Source organism: Nymphalis io, chromosome 5 (assembly GCF_905147045.1).
Source record: "Nymphalis io chromosome 5, ilAglIoxx1.1, whole genome shotgun sequence".
NCBI lineage: Eukaryota > Metazoa > Arthropoda > Insecta > Lepidoptera > Nymphalidae > Nymphalis > Nymphalis io.
In genome coordinates, this window is record NC_065892.1 from 6,687,601 (window position 1) to 6,705,525 (window position 17,925).

Genomic DNA, 17,925 nt, shown 5'->3' on the forward strand with positions numbered 1-17,925 from the left:
TATGTGACCAATGACATAGTATGTTTGCATCCTTCACATTCGAGATTGTTATTTTTATTAGCACATTTATCAGATAAAAATTTACAATAATATGCCGTGGCTCTATATCGTAACTATCGCCCCCCGAACTGTGTAAGTAAAATTAAAATGTAAGAAATTTATATTATATTCTATATCAATATTATCTTCTATCGAAAAGGGAAAGTACTAGTATCTACATAAAGAATACGAATTTATTGCCGATCACAGTTATGATCAATCTGCATTAACAAAACAATTAAAATAAACAATAACAATAAGCTCACTAATATATTTCGAGTGATTTGTGAAAGAATACGCAATCATAAGATCGACTTTCGGAAGATTATTTGTTAGTCTACGTGAAATTACTGCTCTTATTTTAGCATATATTAATAATCGTTCTAATATTATAATAAGTAAAAGAATGTGTGGGGCGTCAAATCACAAAAAAGGATAAAATAAATACAAAATTATCAACGCGCGTATCGCAAAAGAGCCGCTCGCAATAACGAAATGACATCACAGTCAAAATTCTGACTTAGCAAGAATTATACGAGAGCGCCTAAATTGATTTGTTTATAAAAAAAAGTTTGCATGATATAATCATAATGTTTTCACACATGTTATTATAATCGTGTAAAGATTATTTTAGTACAAAAAAAATAATATATTTTTTTAATTTACATCTACCTAATTGTAGCACTGCTTCACATTGGCATTTGTCACATACTCTGTGAGCATATCGTGACAGTGACAGACAACAGCTGTCATTTTAGTGTCAGTTAAAAAACTATGCCATATTAAAACCTAAAATTATTATTAAATATCTGATCTTTTAACTAAAAGTTGATCTATATTTAAATTTTAGGAATATTCATTAAAGCCGCCAGTATGGGGCAAATAATGGGATCATTTAATGCTCGAAATGTAGACCTTCATATGGACGATAATCCTACATTTAATCCCCAGGATGGATTTTCTTTCAATCGAAAACAACGAGGTAAAGCAGTTAAATAAAACGGTCTTGAATATATTTTTTTTTATTTATATGTACATGCATTTGAACCAAAAATAATTTTAGAGAACGAAGCAAGACATCGTAAATATTGTTACATAATGGTCACTATACAACATTTCAGAAATGATCGCTAAGGAGGAGGACTTGGTCTCGGCTAGAATCCCACCAAAATATCGTGATTATTGTTCCCATTATTTGCTTGAATACCAAGTATGCCGTTACAAGAATATGCCAATGTTGTATAAATGTGCTCACGAAAAACACGATTATTTAAATTGTGAACATCAAGAGTAAGTTTAATTTGATATTTATATTTGTGTCTTTGAAAATTATATTATTATACTTAATACAATTACTAGAACAAAATATATAAGAGAAAGAATGAACATAATACTATTAAATTAGTAGTGCATACTTGCATATGACCTTACATATACCCTATTCCAATCAGAGTAGGAATAAAGGTAAACAAAATGTAGATTTAAAAAATTGTATATGATTTTCTTATTGTTCTGCTGTATTACTCCCTATAAACAGTTCTTGATTAATTTACCTTTCTTTATTTATATTTACAACACTAAGCCACTTAACAAGTTATATCCACATTATTTTTACCTTCTAAGTTCTGATTACAAATTCGCGGACCATTTTTGGCGAATCCATAGTGAATGTCATAGATTATTCAAGATCTCAACCAATTATAAAGCATCAATTGATATCTGTGACTAAAAATATTGGTGTCAAAGTTGCTTATTTGTAGTTATTCCTCTTGTGGTTTGAATAAGTTATAGGCATTGGTATTGAGTATTGATAAACACATGACTTAAGACTTGGATAAGGAAAAATTACAGAATTAATCATACTTTATGTCCCAAATATTAAATAACTTCTCCTATGATTATGCATATTATATGGTGTATAACATAAAATAAGCAAATACAGGTAAATGCACTACCAGTAATTCATAATTAAAAAATCTTTTGTAGAAACAAATATATAAGTAAGGACTTATTATCATTGCTCAGCAGCTGATTAGACACTAATTCTTCTTTTCTGTTGTTTTTAATTTGACATTTGAAAGAAGTTAATACTACCTTATTTAACAATACTAACCACCCAATAATCGAGTTTTATTAGGAAGGCTATTAATATTGGTTTAACAGCATTTTAAAAGATGCTGAATATTTAATGTACTACTTTTCAGTTATATGCTTCGTATGAAAGAATTTGAACGTGAGCGCCGCCTGCGATTGAGAGAGAACAGACTCGTCGGTGTTGCGTAGGTTTCAGCATTGAAAAATATATAAGAATTTGTAAATACGAAAATAAATAGATCGTGGCAAAAAATAATTCTTTATTTCATTTTTGTTAGCAACCTACAATATATTATTTTCTAATAAGTTTTATAATCACTGCATCTAAGGTTTTTTTTTAACTATAAAACTGATAATGGTGATCTTTTATTTGATATTATAATAAAATAAATTGCTGTCATCTATATATTGGTTGATGGAGAAAGAAAGACTAAGTCCTATCAAATTTGAAATTATGTAATATAGAATTATTTTAATATCTATAGTTTGATACGGGAACAGAAAACTTTATAACCTTTTAAAAGTATATTATGCACACAAATTTGGCAGTTTAAGTTACATAGAGGGAGTGCAGGAAGCTAAAATTTATACATAATCTGTGTTAAAAATGCATAATGTTTTATATATCTATTATTTGTTTTTTTTTATCAGGTATAGTCAACTATTTTTGTCATTTGAATTATTATGTATTGTAAATATATTGTGGACTAAAATATATAATACATAGTAATAATGAAGTTATATAAGTTGTTTAAAAAAAAACGAGATGTTAAATATATATATATATAGTTTTTCATATACTGATTAGTATTTCAAGACCTGTTAAGAAAAAAATATTATTAATATAAATGATAACTCGAATGAGGGTAATTACGAAATGTCAGTAGCTAAAAACATTCATGATTAAATGAAAAATTACGTTTAATACGTGTAATATTATGGAATATATAAGAAAATAAAATTATAAACAAAATTATGAATACGTCGTTCACAACACGCTCCCCGTATTTTTTTATACGTTTATTTAAATATCTCGTAATATTTCAAACTACCGCATAGAATTGTAGGCAATATTTATATGCATAAAACGTATAATATTGTATTGGTGTTCATTTTGATAAGGTTTTATATATGATTATCAAAATAAATTACATTAGCACGAGTTTTTTACTTATTCTATAGCGTTGACGTTAAATGCGATTTCTATTAAATGAAAACAACGCTGACATAATCGAAATTCGTCAGGCACGCATAATGTAGGCACAGGTAATGTCGTCATTTTTTCCCTTTTTTTAACATTAAAATGATCTTAATACACATAAACGTTTTTTCCCCGTTTTCTGGTGCGTATCTACGCTATTTGAGCGCTATATAAACGTTACACATCGGCTATTTAGTTAAACATTTATTACTATCTTTCAGTCATAGATTTGACATTTGAATTTTGAAAGAAGAAAAAGCAAAGCATTAACTACTCAATACAGATAAACGTTGCGTAGAGGATGCAACGTTATAAGTATAGTCAAAAAACGTTTATCGTGAGTTATTTATAAATTTAGAAAATATAGATATTATACAGCTTTCGCTGATTTTCTATTGAGAATTTGAAGAATTTGATCTCATATAAAGTTTTTTTTTATCTCTGTTATAGTTTTGGCAAGCATTATGTCATAAAGTGATAGGCTATTTTTAATATAGTTTATTAAATGTAAACACATAAATATTTTTTTATATTTTATATGGTAATAACTAGTAAGCTAGTATGATATGTACATAATTATGATACAAGTCGTCTTCGTCGCAATAATTAAAAAATCGAGGCATGATTCAAATATAGTTGTCTCGAATTTTATAAAAATATGATTTCTCGTAATTTTTTACAAATTAAAAAAATTTTACAAATTAGATAAATAAACAATGACAAAAATATTTTTGTGCTTTTAATTTTTGACGAGCTTTTTTATTTTACATTGCGTAAGCTATTTAGCAATATGATATATTAAAATGATATTTATTAGTTTCAGGTTGCGAAATTACTACAACGGAAAGGAAGTATTGACATTACAAAGAATGAACGTAATGATCTTAGATAGGTAGCAACAATAATGACAACCCTTAGAATAAGACTGATAATGTTGCCATTGCTTAAAACATAGTGCTCATGTAACTTTTACCCTATTGGTTGGTTACTAGAAGGATCTGTATTGTTTGTGATAGTTTGTTGTAATCATGACTGATTGCTTTTACGCTAGTATTTATTGACATGCAATTTTATGCCTTAATGTAAAATTTAACTAAGGTTGTCAAAGCACACTCCGATAAAATGTCTAACAATTTTAGTAAACACGCTTGTCGAATACACAAATTATATGTATAATAGGCGAATGCTATTTATTGCGGAAGTAATGGCTTCCTAAATTTTAATTGCAGATTATCATTTTTTAAAGTTACAAATCTTGAGATTTTCGAAAAGGACCATTGAAAAGAGTGTTTTCGACAGTAAAAGTGCTCTCTATGAAGATTTTTGTTATCCGGCTTCTTTAATATTGTCTCATACACCGCGTCTAAAAATCTACAAAGAAGTCTTCCTAAAATGATATTTTTTTAAAATAAACAAGTAAAATTTGCCGGTTTCGACCAAGTTATCAATGAAACCTAAAGTGTTATTAGTCCCGCGTAAAAATGGAAGCTGTAATCTGATGAGTTGATGAGCAACGAACATGTATCCCAGTTAATCACCAGATATTGGAAAGACAGTTTATTTTTGATATGGGTGATGCTGGCGGGACTATGTCAGTTAGAGGCAAATTTAAAGGAAAAGTTGGAGAAGATGAAGATCCGGAAGAGGAAGTTTGGAACAGCGAGGACGAAGATGAAACAATTGCAAGAATACAACGCGCACATTTTGCTCAGGCTGCTGCTATGAACCCTCGGAAGAAGATTACCCAACGTCCTCGACCAATGAGCCATAAAAGAAAAATGGAAGCAGTTAAAACATTTCACGATTTTACAAAGAAATTAAAAAAGGACACTGGCATTACTATACGCAGTTTAATTGGTCAAAATGTGTTAGAATTAAGTGATTTTTCTAGTGATGACAACAACACTGATAGTGATGGTTTATCAGAAGAAGAGTTTGTAGTTGATCCTAGTGCTGTAGAAGATTTGAATGATGAGAATGACAGTTACATTGACCCAGAAACTGGTGACATTGTTGAAGCAAAAAAATCGAAACAAATGGTTGCAGGTTTACCAAAATCTATCCTGGATGAGTCAATGGTTCATAAAAGTGATCAGGAACCAAAGACACTTACAATTAGTGATATAATAAATGATGGTGGTTTAGATTTAATAAAAAATGTTGAGATAGCTGAGGTAGAACAAGGTGAGTTGTGTTCTGATAAAACAACAGAAGAATTATTAAATATGTCAAAGCAAGAAGATGGGACTCAGGATTTTGAATTAACAGAAAAATTAAAGGAAATGGAACAGATAAGTGTGAAACCTTTAAATAATGATGAACAAGAAGACGAGGAGAAAGAACAGAGTGAAGAAACACAGGCTGAAACTGATGAGGAGGTAAAATTTTGATATTGTTAAATTGTAGACAATATAATCACAAAGTATTGCAAATATATGATATATTATTTACTTACTTACTTTAACTAAATTTGTAAATAATGTGTAATCTTTATAAACAGAAAAAAGCATCTAACCCTAGTACACTGAATGTTCGGCGAAACATTAGAGAAGTCATGGACGAGAAGAACCTAGATGCATCTACTCTTGCTGCACAAAGACAGGAGTCTGAGAGATTGGCTCGTGTTCAGGAACAACAGAGAATTATTAGAGAAGTGAATTTTGTTTTACATTATTACCTAGCATGTATATGAGTAGTGAAAACATTTAAAAGTTATGAGTTAATAACATGATTAAAACCTAAGATATAAAATATTGTACTGTATTAGTAGCTGCCTAAGTAAGAATATATAAGAATATATATATTTAAATTTTTGTTTTATGACAGGTACAAAGGCAGATAGCTCTAAATAGACAAAATAAAATACATCAAAAAACATTATCATTACTTCAAGGTGGATCATCTATATTGAAAAAGGGTGGCTCTGCACAAAAGCTAAAGTATGTATTCATAAGTATTTATATTTATTGTATGTATATTATTCTGTGAATATTTTTTTATTATATATACAAATATATCTATTCTAGTTTACCAAACACAGTATTAGTTAAATTACCCTCTGGCGATATAAAGAAGACATCAGTCAAACAGGGTCAAGTAGAAGTAACAAAAGTATCAAAACCGACTACATCTGGGGCTTCCATGCTTCAAAAACAAATGAAACCTGATCAAAAATCTGAGAAAAAAGAGGTAAAATATTCTTATTAATAACATCTCGTAGGGAGGAAACAGTCCCTTATGCCTGTAGTTACACTGGCTTGCTCACTTTTTAAACTGAAATGTGACAGTAGTATATTGCTGTTTGTCAATAGAATATATATTCATGAATGGGAGGTACCTACCTATGTAAGGTTCTCCAGATAGATTTTGGCTACAGTAGCCAATCGCAAGAGAGATTACCTAACTGTGCAGGACATATTATAGTACACAAGCGTGTGCGCAAACACAGGTGCACTCTTTATTCCCTAACTCTTATAATCTGCTGGGACGGCAATCTGACATGACCGGAAAGGGTTCAACAGCTTTACATGCTTTCCGAGGCATGGGATTGTACACACTACCAACTTCCAGACTCCGGGCTGCTATTGAGATAGCAGACAGAGTCTGGAAGTTGGTAGTGTGTTAAAATTCTCAAATTTTCGACAGAAAAACCCTGACCATTTGACCCTGAACTCCTCTGGAACCATGGACCTTCGGGTCTGCTTTACATAGTCACTAGACCAACAAGGCAGTCAACCTACCTATATAGGCTTACAACCAAGCTCTATAATCTAATTTTCTAACTATATTTTATTTTAAATTGAAAACATTTTACTTTACAGGTGGTAGAAATAGTCGACAGCAGTAGTGGGGAGGACTCATCTTCATCATCATCTGACTCAGATGATTGTATAATGCTGTCAGATTCAGAAGTTCCTCCCAGTCCAGAAGCTGAAGATGATCCAGGCAATTCTGGTATTTTATTATAATAGTTAATTTTAATAGATTATAATATTATGCTTGGTCATTGTTGTTTGTTATGTGATGAATTACTTAAGCTTTATATATTTTGTTGTAGGTCTTCATGTTAATGATACATATAATGTACCAGATGAGCAAGGACGGGTCCTAATAAACATAGGTCATGCTGAAAATGAAGAAGATATATTCCTTGCACCACAAATTGCTAGGATTATAAAACCACACCAAGTATGTATACTTTGTTTTCAATAATAATTTTGTTGATCATCAAAATAATAAACCAAAAAATAGAGAATATTAGCGAATTGCATTTTTACTTGAATATTGAATATATGTTGGATATTTATATGCTTAAAACACATTTACATTTAACGTAAGCATTTGATTTATATTATTCACACATTACTTACTGTTCATGGAGTGATTTTTGTTTATTTTATTGTCAGTGGTAGGATTGTTATTATTGTGATTTGCCTTCTCTGTCACTGAAAAATTCTTAATTTATGTTTTTTTCACAAGATGCGTCAATCTTTGTTTGATTATGGTAAGTTTAATAGTTTTGAATATAAGTAATAATCACTCCCAAGAAACACAATGTGCCAAGTTGGCACTGACTTTTGATAGTAATTAAAGTAAAAATTGTTATAATTTTTTCAGATTGGTGGAGTTAGGTTTTTGTTTGACAATATAATAGAATCAGTGCAGAGATTTTCGACATCTACCGGTTTTGGCTGCATATTGGCACATTCCATGGGCTTAGGGAAAACACTACAAATTGTTTGCTTCTGTGATATATTCTTACGACACACTAATTCTAAGACAGTTTTATGCATCATGCCTATAAATACTCTTCAGAATTGGGTAAAGATTTTAACTGTTACTATTAAGTATTTTATACTCTTTTTGCTTTTAAATTGAATTATTTACATTCTTTAAGTGTTTTGTCTTATTTTCTACATTCTCTTCAAAAAATATGAAACCTTATATGTTTAAAAGAGTTAATACCTTTTTCATTACTATTTTTCATTAATAATTATTTTTATTTAATTGCATTTAAAATATATGTTCTAGGTAGCTGAATTCAATATGTGGCTTCCATTAGATGCAACAAATAGTCCACTAGCGGCACATGGTGAAGTTCGACCCCGAAACTTTCCCATTTATGTGTTAAACGATAGTCACAAAACATTACAAATGCGCGCTAAAGTTGTTAAGGTAACCCATTTAAATAACTTAACTCTCAATGTAAAAAATCACATTTATAATATCTTATAAATTTGTTTAAGTATCATTTTGTGAAATTGAATCTTCATATGTGAAATAAAATTTGACATGGGTTCTGTAGGAGTGGTCAACTGTAGGTGGAGTTTTAATGATTGGATATGAGCTGTATAGATTATTAAGTATGAAAAAAGACAAAAAACCTCGTAAGAAAAAGAAAACTGACAAAAATGACGCAGAAAAGGAGAAAGAGGAAAAGAAAAATGAAAGATTGGATGATGACACACAGGTAATAACAGTATAGATTTATAAACTTTGTGGTTACTTTGTGGTTTAATATTTTTTATTGGTAAAATACCTTAACTCACTTAGGAAATTATTGATTTACTAAGTGATTGGAATTATTATTTAGTAATATAAACAGCTGTGACTCTGCTTTTACAGCACACACTGGGTTCACGCTTGCCTTGCATTTGACAGGTCAGATGTCGATTAAAATACCAAATCCAGTGTAGTTTGTTGTGGCTTTTTGACGGTTAAATTCTGTGAGTCCAAGAGCCACTGGCTGGGCTGCGTGATTATAATTTTTGTAAAAAATTTATTTTATATATTGGTTCCAATGGCAGGTGTAAAAATAAACAAACCTCAGACTTATATATTCTTATCTTGCTAACCACTCCGCTATATAATGCTATTATTTGTGATTCTTGATTGAGATATCTTTATTTATAATATACTATTCAAATAAACTACTTATTACCTCCTTTAGTTTTTTTTATATAGTTAAGATGAATATTTTTTATTTTTGTTACACTAATAGCATAATTTAAGGGCAAATTTAAATAATTTTGAACAGTATACATCATTTATTTTGTTATTATTTCTAGGGAATGCACTCAAATCATTTTAAGCCCTTAGATGATATACGAGCAGATCGAGATGATGGTGATTCTTTAGGTAAAGGAGATACAGAACAAAAAGATGACAAGAAAGAAGATACACAAAATGATGAAGATAAAAAACTCTTAGATGGTGTGTGCTATGTTAAATTTTCTTGTAAAATTGATCATTATTAGTGTTGAGTTTTTTATATTTTTTGTTTAGTAAAAATTAGTTTTTTTTTAGTAAAATATATTTTTGTGTAAAAATTAGTTTTTATTGGTATTTCACAGAAATGTATGAAGCTCTAGTTAAACCTGGGCCTGATCTAGTAATTTGCGATGAAGGACATCGTATAAAAAACTCACATTCGAACATATCTTATGCTTTAAAGCAAATGAGAACCAAACGTCGAGTCGTATTGACAGGTAATATTTTAGGTTGTTTTATGTTACTTTGCACTATTAGAATCAGTAAAATTATAGGCTAAATTGACATAACACACATAAGTTCCCTTGCCTTACTAGGCAAGTTTTTTTAATAATTAATAATTATCTGTTAATATTTCTTACAATCCAATATGTATTGGTGAAGGTGGTTAACTTACTAAAAACTACTCAGCCCATGAATTTAATGAATTAATTACGTTTATATTATTATTATATTATATTATATAATAATTATAATATTTGTATTTTTGCAATCGGTTTGTTACAATAATTTCCTTCAAGATATAAATGATTCAATGTTTGTTAGTTTGTGTTAAATGTATTCCTAACTTTTTATTTAATAGAGTCACAACTTTATACAGTGGCCGTTGACTTTGAATGAAGGTTCTGATATAGTACGAGATGACTATATGCCTGACAATTTCATTAAACTATGCTAAAAATTTAAATATTTTATTTTCAGGCTATCCTCTTCAAAATAACTTATTAGAGTATTGGTGTATGGTAGATTTTGTCCGTCCCAATTATTTGGGTAGTAAGACAGAGTTTTGTAATATGTTCGAACGACCAATACAAAATGGACAGTGTATAGATTCTACACCCCAGGATATAAGACTTATGAGATACCGAGCACATGTATTACACTCCTTGCTTGTGGGCTTTGTACAGAGGTAATTTAAACTCATTATAAAATTTATAACAAAGCTGTGTCATAATATAAGCTATTGTTTCTTTTATCTTATGAATAAAACAGAACCTTGTAACATTAATGTTACAAAAGTTCACGTTTATATGAGCATTTGAAGATTCTCATTATTTTAAATACTTGCCTTTAAATGTGACGAGATGTTTATTTTTCGGGCAAGTATGTGTGTATGTTTATGATTTGTCATTTATGAATATTTGCTTATGTTGATAATGTGAATATTCTTTTTTTTTCAGACGTTCCCACGCTGTGTTACAGTCGACGCTACCACAAAAAGAGGAATACGTACTTCTTGTACGATTGACGCCATTACAGCGTAAATTGTACGATAGATTTATGAATGAAGTAGTTAGATCTGCTTCAGTTCCTAACCCTTTGAAGGCATTTGCCATATGTTGTAAGGTAAGTTAAAAATAATGCGTATATGGAAATATATTGAAACAAATTTTGTTCAATGTTAATTTTGTATTCTATTTGTAGATATGGAATCATCCAGATGTACTTTATAATTTTTTGAAAAAACGAAATGAAGTCAATGCAGCTATAGAAGAGGATTTGGATTTGGAGGAAATTGGTGGAGTCACTAAAGCTGGCCGTACTAAAAATAGCAAAGGCACAGCAAGAAGAACAGCAAAACCACGGGTTAGTCATTTCATATAGTGTGTATAATGAACACAATAACAATCTCATTATATCTATAATGTATAATTTGATATATTCTTTATTTGTTTGCTGAAATTGGATAAGAGATAATATTTTCACCAGGGGTCATCAAAAAAACCTGCAGCGACTATACCACCGAATACGACAGCGCCTATGCAGCCGAGACAAGATTCCACTACCTTTGCAGATGCGTCATACCCTTCCAATGGACCATATGGTCCTAACGCTTTTCCAAATCCATCCCCGTCTGATCGTCCTCCCGCTGACGGAGCTACATTTTCTCAATATCCGCCTTATCAAAACTCTAATAGTGGCTATTTCCCTTCTAATCCCAATTATAATCCGGAATATGGAAATAATTATTACCCACAGCAGGCCCCATACGGTAGTAACTATCCAAGTCAATATTCTCCAAACAATCCCGATCAGGGGGGGTACAATCAAAACTTTTGGGGAAACAGTAACTATTATGGTAATCAAGGATATTATGGAAATCAGCAATATGGACCAAATCAACCTCCTGCTGAGTTTAATGGAAATCCTCCTCCGAGCTATACTAACCCCCCACAATACGCATCAAACTATAATCCACCTCCGAACAATCCTCCATATCCAGGGAATTCCTTGCCACCCTATTCGAATAATCAAGAAGGTTACGGAAATCAAATCAGGCCTCAATATCAAGGTACGTTTCCAAATACACCTGGATACCCGCAATATAATGCTCAAAATCCTCCACCAGAATATCGGAATAACCCACCGTCTCAAGAATTTTCAAATCAGTCATATCCACAAACATTTACTGGAAATCCTGGGTACGAAGGCAATCCGCCTGCCGCTTACAATCAGTTTGGAAATCAACCTCAGAATTATCAAAACTACGTGAATAATATTCCTTCACATCAAAGTCAGAATAATGCTATGGCTAATCAGCCCCAAGGAAATAATACTTCTAATCAACCAATTGTGAAAACTGAATGCACAATGGATTCGAACTATCGACCCGCTGAGGTAAAAGGTGAACCAAATGAGCCCCAAACTTCGACATCCGCTCCTTATGGCAACCCATATGGCTATCCTCCACGATATCCTGAAACAGAAAATCCAAATGGTAATTACAATTGCCCATATCCCAACTTTCCTCCTCCACTTGAAACAAAACCACCTCTATGTAGCGCAAGTTCTGGTAGTCCTGTTACTTCATGGCCCTTGACGGAGACACTTAAAACGGAGGTTGATAAAATTAAATCTGAAGAAAAATTGGAAATGAAATCTGAATCAGATGGAGAAGTTAAAATTGAGGACTTAGATACGAAAAAAATTGTAAAAGACGAAGTTAAAAAAGAGTTTAATGTAATGCCGATGACACCTAAAAACATGGGAACGCAATTTTTTAACAAATGTGACAACATTTCGAAGATGGATAGTGTGAAAAGTGATGTATCGGAGACAGACGTCGAAACTACTAAAAAAGGCAGACAAAAGGGTAAGGGGAAAGAAGAGAAAAAAACTGATAATAAACCGAAACCCAGAGGTAGAGCAGCTAAGGCGAAAGGGCGAAAAGATCGAAAGAAATCGAAAGAAAAAAATAACGACGAATCCGAATCAGAAGAAAGCGAAAAAGAGGAGAAATTGAATAAGGAGGACGAAATAGCATTAACGAAAAAGGCTGAGGAAGTGACATATGATTGGGCATCTGAATTATTTAAGGAGTATATACCTGGCATTATAGAAAACTCTGCTAAGATGGAGCTTTTCTTTTACATTTTAAATGAGAGTATAAAACTCGGAGACAGGTTACTGTTGTTTAGTCAGAGCCTGTTCACACTTAACCTCATTGAAGATTTTCTGGAGAGGAATTTTATTCCTGGTACCACACGATTTTGGGAGAGAAATACATCGTACTATCGTGAGTTTTGCTTAAAGTCTAAAACAAAGAGATAACTTGAAATATAAAAAAAATATATTGTAACACTTTTTTATTTTTAGGTCTGGACGGTTCCACCCATGCACTTGAACGGGAAAAACTTATTAACGAGTTTAATGCGAATCCTCACGTGTACTTGTTCTTAGTGTCGACTCGTGCGGGATCATTAGGTATAAATCTGGTAGGCGCTAATCGTGTCATTGTATTTGATGCAAGTTGGAATCCGTGTCACGATACTCAGGCAGTTTGCAGAGTTTACAGGTATAATAAACATAAATCACGCTCGAGTTTGCTTAAAACTGACCTTAATAATATTGTTTGTAACATCGGGTAACTTTTTGTCTGTAGATACGGTCAAAAGAAGCCATGCTTTGTATATCGGTTTGTAATGGACTGTTGTCTTGAAAAGAAGATTTATGACAGGCAAATAAATAAGCAAGGAATGGCTGATCGGGTTGTGGATGAATGCAATCCGGACGCTGTGCTCTCCATGAAAGAGATCACGAATTTGTGTTTCGATAACGATGAAAAGGTACGAAAATAAATGATACTTAGATATTTATTAATTTTAGATATTTTTTCTATCTTAATCGCATAAAATTATCTAAATATGTAATATGTTTTCGAATTGTACATTTTTAGGAAGCAGAAATTAAGGATTTATCAGAACACAGAGATAAATACATTGACATGCTTATGCAAGGTATTATAACATTACACAGCAAGTTGTTAAGCAAAGAACCTTTCCAGCACGAATCGTTGCTGGTCGATAGAAAGGAAAAGAAATTGTCGAGTGCTGAAAAAAGACTGGCACAGAGAGGGTGAGCATCGTTTAAAGTTATGTACATTCTTTGTGTTTGTATATATTAATTTATGTTTCATAATAACAATATAATATAGACGACTCTCTAAAGACTAGGTAATTGATGTTGTAGGATAGTAAAGAAATTGTTAACAATTTTTTTCTATTTATTTCATAATTTGAAATATCGTCAGTTTCTATAAAAAAAAAATATTTTTAAATGTAGCTATATCATATATATATAATGTTTGTAGGTACGAGCTAGAAAAGAAAGCGGCTTCGGCGCCCAAGCCGACGACGGCGTACAGAACAGTCCGCACGGCTGACGGCAGCCTCGTGCAGCGCCCCGTGGCGTCCGTGCGGCCCATGCAGCACGGCGCGCGCTGGATCCCCGCCGACGTGTGGCGCCGCCAGGGCATGACCGCGCAAGAGATGACGCTGCCCCTAGGTACCGTACCGCCCTGCCACGGACCGCGGATCGACCAGATAGCTCCCTCATGAACTTCTCTTAATATAATAATCGATTGCCTGAGCTGGTAAAAGATAACACCAGTAAATGTATCAATACGTATACTTCAGCGGCAATGGCTTTCGATGTTAATGTATATTATTCAAAGATTGGTACTACTGGTGGTAGGGCTTTGTGCAAGCTCGTCTGGGTAGGTACCACCCACTCATCAGATATTCTACCGCAAAACAGCAATACTTGATATTGTTGTGTTCCAGTTTGAAGGGTGAGTGAGCCAGTGTAATTACAGGCACAAGGGACATAAAATCTTAGTTCCCAAGGTTGGTGGCGCATTGGCTATAAGCGATGGTTGACATTTCTTACAATGCCAATGTCTAAGGGCGTTTGGTGACCACTTACCATCAGGTGGCCCATATGCTCGTCCACCTTCCTATTCTATAAAAAAAAAAAAATTTAGTACACTGCGTTTTTGAGCATATTGGTATCATAACATTTCTCTAATTAAATAAATTATTATACATTATTAATTCAAAAACAAAAAAATGAGTATGATAATTAAGATTTTCGATATACTTGTATAAATTTCTCTTAATATTTTTAATTTTATTTTAATTTATAGATGTTGTTATACCAACAAATTCAGCGGAGAAAACTAACATAGTCCTTAAGGCGGGTCAACGTGTAATGGTGTTGAAGTCACCAAAAGGAATCTATATGCAACTGGAATCTGGAAAGATAATTGCAATCAAAACGTCACTTAAAGGATTGGGACAAAAAGGTGCAGAGAACAAGGACAATCCCCTAGGAAAGAAAGGTAAAACTAAGCAACAAAGTTTCAACAGTATATATTATTGAACTTGTGTTATATTTATATATTTTTGTAGTTTTAGGTAATCGACCACCACCAGTCAACATACCTGGATCTCTAAAAAATAATTCTGCAATTACGATCACGTCTAAAACAGGACCGAGACCAGGTTATCACAGAGTTATAAGACCTTCATTTAACAAAATTCAAAGACCTGCACTTTCCGGTCAAAAAATTTCTGATATTAGAAATCGTTTAGGGGAGTTACGTTCGTACGCTTCCATGCGGGGTAAACTGCCCATGTCGCCAACTCGAATGCTTAGACCTAACTTGCCGGGTTCCCTGAGTATAACAAAAATACCCAAAGAAGTTAAGAGACCTACACCTGATAATAATTCACCAGTTACCGCCAATACAGATGATGAGCCTCATGTTTTAGACAGTGATGATGAAGAAGAGACGAATAAAGAAGAAAATTCACAGTCGCCTAAAGAAAGCCCAGATATAAATTTGGATGAGTCTAAACCTACGTCTGATAATGATAATAATAAGAGTGTAGTAAGCGAAAATTCGACTAATGAATATAGAGAACCTATTGTTTTGACTACAGACGAAAAATTACCTTCAGAGGAAGCGTTAGAAGACAAATTGCAATCAGAAAATGATTCTATAGAAACCCCCATGAATTTACAAAATAAATTAAGTGACGACACGCCTATGAATCTCGTTAGTCGAAGTTCGAGTAAAATTAATCTGCTGAAAAATTATAGACATCAACGTCCGGTTAATCGCGTACCAAACGAATCGAGTCTTAGTCAGTTAGAAAGAACAGCCACTGCTTTAAACAAAGAAGGTCTTCCCGATTTCCGTAAGAATCTAGATGATATAACGCAATCCTACTCACCTGGTACTGAAGAGAAAAGCAGTTCATCGAGGAAAAAACGGTCTCCCAGTAAGGTTGATGTATCTGATTCCCAAAACGAAAGGCAGACAAATATGTCTCATAGTGTTTCTAACCTACTAGGTCCTAGCAACTTGACGAAACCCAGAATGGGTGATCACCCGATACAGAATTCTTTACCACAGATACCACAACAACACAGTCGATTGCCCAACTCGGGGAATCCTCAAAATCTTGCGGGGATTCCTCAAGATCCTCATTCTCTTGCTTATAATTTAGGCACTAAACATCAACCTTTGCCCACAAATATCGGCCACAGTAGCTTGATACCAAGCGCCTCTCCGTCAGTGTGTAACGAGCCTCCATCTGGTCCTCTGAGAAGTGGGACTGAAGTTCCTCCTGCAATGTCTGCGAATGTTATGCCAACTTCTAGCCAAGTATATCCTGCGGGTAATCCTCCAACAGAGGCACCATACGCTCAATATCCAGGTAATCTTTATTAGGGATTACGTAAAAGACATATATTAAGTATACATTTGACTTCGCAGGCTATCAAGATAGAAAGATACTGCTTACTGATTGTGTTTCAATGTTTATCCCATACATTGTACAGAAACAAGGACCTGTCTCTTGCTGTTTGTTTTTAATTAAACGACTGATATAATATTGACCAGCTTTATGTAATTACATTCATGTGAGTTTTTACAAGCCAAATTTGCGTTTGAAAAAAAGCGTTTTGCAGGTTATGGAATGGGATACGGTGCATATCCGAATACTGCATACTATGGCGGTTACGGGAGTGGTTATTATCCGCCATATGGGCCACATGGCGCAGCAGCTGGGGCTCCAGCGCCATTTACGGGGACTCCCCCTGCTCCCACGGAGCCCTACCTGCCGTCGAATCCGCAGTGGTAAAGAATACTTACTAATAATCAACGTCAACGAGGACTTGAAAGTTATTGTTACTGCGATTATAAACTTTTTGACTCTTGATACGTGAAGGAATTATATTAGATTTTCAGTGAATGTTTATGAGTGTCACGTATCGACTAGTGAAACTGAATAGTTCCGGTTGATTCATATTTATGTCATTTTGCCATTTGATAGTGATTTTTGTTTTATAAAAATTTAAATAAATTTTAATGAATTCGGACGTCGCCGTCTCCTTTTATTTGTAGCAGTCTCCTGCAAGCGATTTGATTTTTATTTGTATCGTAATTTGACTTGAGATTGACTGATCACATTTATTTAAATAAAATAACTTTCCTTTTTGTAAATTTTCCTTTGCTATATATTTATGGATGTACGAAATTCAAATGAAACATCTGATGTATTTGTACTTACTAGAGAGTATACGCGGATTATTGAATTATGAACAAATATAATTTTTAAATGTGAATAATTAATTAAAAACGTTTAGATTTAATGTATGTTATAAATCTCAATATTTCTATAATGTATACTCCGTTAGAGCTAATGTTTGATGTGAGTGCAGTATTTCCATTTCTAAGGCTGGTTTGTCTATGGATCAGTCGCTAGATGTGATATGTTGCTAACTTAGTGTAAGTTGATTGTAACTTATAAGAAGTATTTATCGACTAAATAGCTTAGATAGGTGCATATAATATAGATTGTCTTAGAATTTTGGGTTGTCATTTTGTTATTCTGAAAGCCAGTGATTTTTTAAGATGAGTATTCATGTATTTTGTATACATAGAAAACTATTTATCTTATCTATAAATGTTTGAACACAGATTTATGTGATCGTGGAAATTATTTTTCCATTTCTGTGAACATTTATTATTT

General features: G+C 32.7%; 2 protein-coding genes across 3 annotated transcripts; both read left to right on the forward strand.

Moving 5' to 3' along the window:
• Window positions 1–734: 734 nt before the first annotated feature.
• On the forward strand, window positions 735–2,389 carry LOC126768578 (NADH dehydrogenase [ubiquinone] 1 beta subcomplex subunit 7). 2 transcript variants are annotated; one of them, XM_050486771.1, is made up of 4 exons: window positions 735–798; window positions 890–1,021; window positions 1,161–1,329; window positions 2,244–2,389. In XM_050486771.1, exons 2-4 carry the CDS (start codon window positions 913–915, stop codon window positions 2,320–2,322), a joined length of 357 nt encoding a protein of 118 aa, XP_050342728.1. In that variant the 5' UTR covers window positions 735–798; window positions 890–912; the 3' UTR covers window positions 2,323–2,389. The 2 variants fall into 2 exon arrangements, with proteins under 2 accessions (XP_050342728.1, XP_050342727.1); XM_050486770.1 differs by having other exon boundaries at window positions 788–1,021.
• Window positions 2,390–4,476: 2,087 nt separating this feature from the next.
• LOC126768463 (uncharacterized) lies at window positions 4,477–17,246 on the forward strand. The gene is made up of 22 exons (XM_050486582.1): window positions 4,477–5,712; window positions 5,835–5,987; window positions 6,161–6,273; window positions 6,361–6,523; window positions 7,156–7,288; window positions 7,392–7,522; window positions 7,952–8,155; window positions 8,366–8,509; window positions 8,640–8,804; window positions 9,403–9,547; window positions 9,688–9,822; window positions 10,307–10,514; window positions 10,786–10,951; window positions 11,030–11,191; window positions 11,315–13,121; window positions 13,202–13,400; window positions 13,488–13,671; window positions 13,782–13,960; window positions 14,196–14,389; window positions 15,030–15,224; window positions 15,295–16,608; window positions 16,862–17,246. The coding sequence occupies exons 1-22, from the start codon at window positions 4,903–4,905 to the stop codon at window positions 17,032–17,034; spliced, it is 7,077 nt and encodes a 2,358-aa protein (XP_050342539.1). The 5' UTR covers window positions 4,477–4,902; the 3' UTR covers window positions 17,035–17,246.
• Window positions 17,247–17,925: the final 679 nt, after the last annotated feature.

Coding starts and splice junctions, on each gene's coding strand:
- LOC126768578 (XM_050486771.1), top strand. CDS start 913: ATGGGGCAAATAATGGGATCATTTAATGCTCGAAATGTAGACCTTCAT. Junction 1,022..1,160: donor TTTCAATCGAAAACAACGAG/GTAAAGCAGTTA, acceptor ACAACATTTCAG/AAATGATCGCTAAGGAGGAG. Junction 1,330..2,243: donor TTAAATTGTGAACATCAAGA/GTAAGTTTAATT, acceptor ACTACTTTTCAG/TTATATGCTTCGTATGAAAG.
- LOC126768463 (XM_050486582.1), top strand. CDS start 4,903: ATGGGTGATGCTGGCGGGACTATGTCAGTTAGAGGCAAATTTAAAGGA. Junction 7,289..7,391: donor AGATGATCCAGGCAATTCTG/GTATTTTATTAT, acceptor ATTTTGTTGTAG/GTCTTCATGTTAATGATACA. Junction 8,156..8,365: donor TAAATACTCTTCAGAATTGG/GTAAAGATTTTA, acceptor TATATGTTCTAG/GTAGCTGAATTCAATATGTG.